General features: G+C 42.7%; 1 protein-coding gene across 2 annotated transcripts; it reads right to left on the bottom strand.

Moving 5' to 3' along the window:
* Window positions 1–504: 504 nt before the first annotated feature.
* On the bottom strand, window positions 505–1,894 carry LOC109414165 (dihydropteridine reductase). 2 transcript variants are annotated; one of them, XM_019687949.3, is made up of 4 exons: window positions 1,671–1,894; window positions 1,003–1,523; window positions 813–900; window positions 505–699 (listed from the first exon to the last, which is right to left on the bottom strand). In XM_019687949.3, exons 1-4 carry the CDS (start codon window positions 1,752–1,754, stop codon window positions 688–690), a joined length of 705 nt encoding a protein of 234 aa, XP_019543494.2. In that variant the 5' UTR covers window positions 1,755–1,894; the 3' UTR covers window positions 505–687. The 2 variants fall into 2 exon arrangements, with proteins under 2 accessions (XP_019543494.2, XP_019543493.2); XM_019687948.3 differs by having other exon boundaries at window positions 505–900.
* Window positions 1,895–2,110: the final 216 nt, after the last annotated feature.

Genomic DNA, 2,110 nt, shown 5'->3' with positions numbered 1-2,110 from the left:
TTTTGTTCAGCTGCGAATGTTATAAAACAGCAATAGTTCGACATGCTTGCTTATTTATGACTTTCAATTGTTCCTTGGGCTTTCAAAAATTTCTTAGGAATTTCTTCAAGCATTTCTTTAGATATATCTGCAGGGATTTCTTCAGAAATTCGTCCAATAACTTCTGTAGGAAATCATGGATCAAAGACGCAGGTGGATTAGTTACCGATATTTAATATTCATAATGCTGGAAATGCATAACAACGTCTTCAAGAACAACTCATAATTTTTTCTCGATTTTCATAATTTGCTCTACTAAAACATTAAATTTTCTGTAAAATTCAACGATTGCATGAATATGTAGGAAACACGTGTCTTGCAGGTGATGGAGTAATTTATGGAACTTCTCTCAATGTATCGGCTACACTTACAAGCAGGTCAGTGCTTATGCTTAGCCAACTGAGTCACTACAAGCCTCACGATCAGTCAAGGTCTTATTTCTCTCTATAGGTAAACCACGGTAGATTATGTCTATAGACTGTTGTATTCAGTACGAACATTGATTATTGTATATTTCGGTCAACATCACTGGTATACATATATATATATGTTATTCTTTTTTCCTTTTTTTTCAAACGATGATAAGCAACAAATATCGCCGCACAAAATATTCGATGTGTCAAACACGAATCTTCTTACTCGCTATCGCTAAACGCGGTTCTATCATTTTGAGAATGTTTGTAGAAGAGAGAGCATCATCATCATCATGGAATGTTTTAAGAGAAGTGTTAAATCAACATTTTAGTGTCATGTCTGACTTATTCGGCCATTACCAGCTCTGTTTTGGAATCCTTGGTGATCAGCTTGACGAGGCTGCCACTGGCCGGACGTTCCTCGTTTTTGGTCCACTTGTGGAAGAGCCTATGATATGGGAGAGATAGTAGAAAGATGTGATTAATGTCATTAATAGTCCAGTTATCAACAACGTTTACTGAATATGACAAAAAGAAAAGATCTACATACTCGGCAACAAACTCCAATGGCGTCCATGTTCCAAAGTCGGCAGTTGGCATCCATTTACGGTTCATAGGTGTATCCAGGGTAACCGGCAGGATCGATACAACTAGGGCTTGATCCGGCAGTCCGGAGTCATTTCCAGCCAAGCTCTTTGTCAGTTGGTGTACTGCGGCTTTGGCCATGCCATACCCAATCATACCGGGTGTACCAGCAAGAGCCGGATTGGCACCGGTCAAAGCCAACAAACCTCCAGTCTTAAGATGATTAGCACCAACCGTAGCCGAAATGGCCGAAGACCAAACCGATTGCTTCCACATCAGATCCGAGTTCTTGGCCAGGTCCTTGGTAGCGTTACCACCGGCCCAGCCTCCGGCAACGCAGATCACCGCATCCAGCTTGTCTCCTTTCAGAGATGATTCGACCTGCGACAGCACACTCTGCTCTTGGGCAACCCAGTCGGCATCCCGGTCGACCACAATGTTCAAATCGGCAGACTCATTCTCGGCAAGGTCGATACAACCTACCCACTGGACACAGCAAACAAGTTAAAAGAGGAAATCAATGAGACAAATCGAATATTGTATCACAATCGTGACGCAAAACGTGGCCAAAAAGTGAAAGGCCATTCTCTATCATATCAAAAATTCACCTCCCAAAAAATCAATCAAACTTACAAAGTTGTTGGTCTTGAAGTATTGGACGCACGTCGCTCCGAGGGCACCTCGTCCTCCGTAGATTAGAACCTTTCCGCTGGCCATCTTAGATAGAGAACTCTACAGACAAATAACTCGGCAGGAGACTAAAAGATGGAGTAAGTACGTGCAGTAGGCTGGTTGGTTACGTATGAAGTGATATAGCAACCGAACCAGTAACTGGTTGCTGTTGTTGCTGAACGCACCAGAGAAGTCAGTGCTTGCTACAAGTGTAGGTTACAAGAGAAAATCATTGCATGCAGCCGCAGTCGCAGAGCAGAGTCGCTCTCACGCGAAATCGCAGACAGAGATTTGGTCAAGGTCTAACTACCGGCGAACGTGGGAGCGAATGAAAGGGAAAACAATCCAACAAACTTGGCATTGAAGATTGAGGCGTTTGAACTAGCAGAGAAGATGAAATT

Source organism: Aedes albopictus, chromosome 3 (genome assembly GCF_035046485.1).
Source record: "Aedes albopictus strain Foshan chromosome 3, AalbF5, whole genome shotgun sequence".
NCBI lineage: Eukaryota > Metazoa > Arthropoda > Insecta > Diptera > Culicidae > Aedes > Aedes albopictus.
The sequence above is the reverse complement of the archived record's forward strand: the minus strand, read 5'-3'. Positions and strand labels throughout refer to the sequence as shown.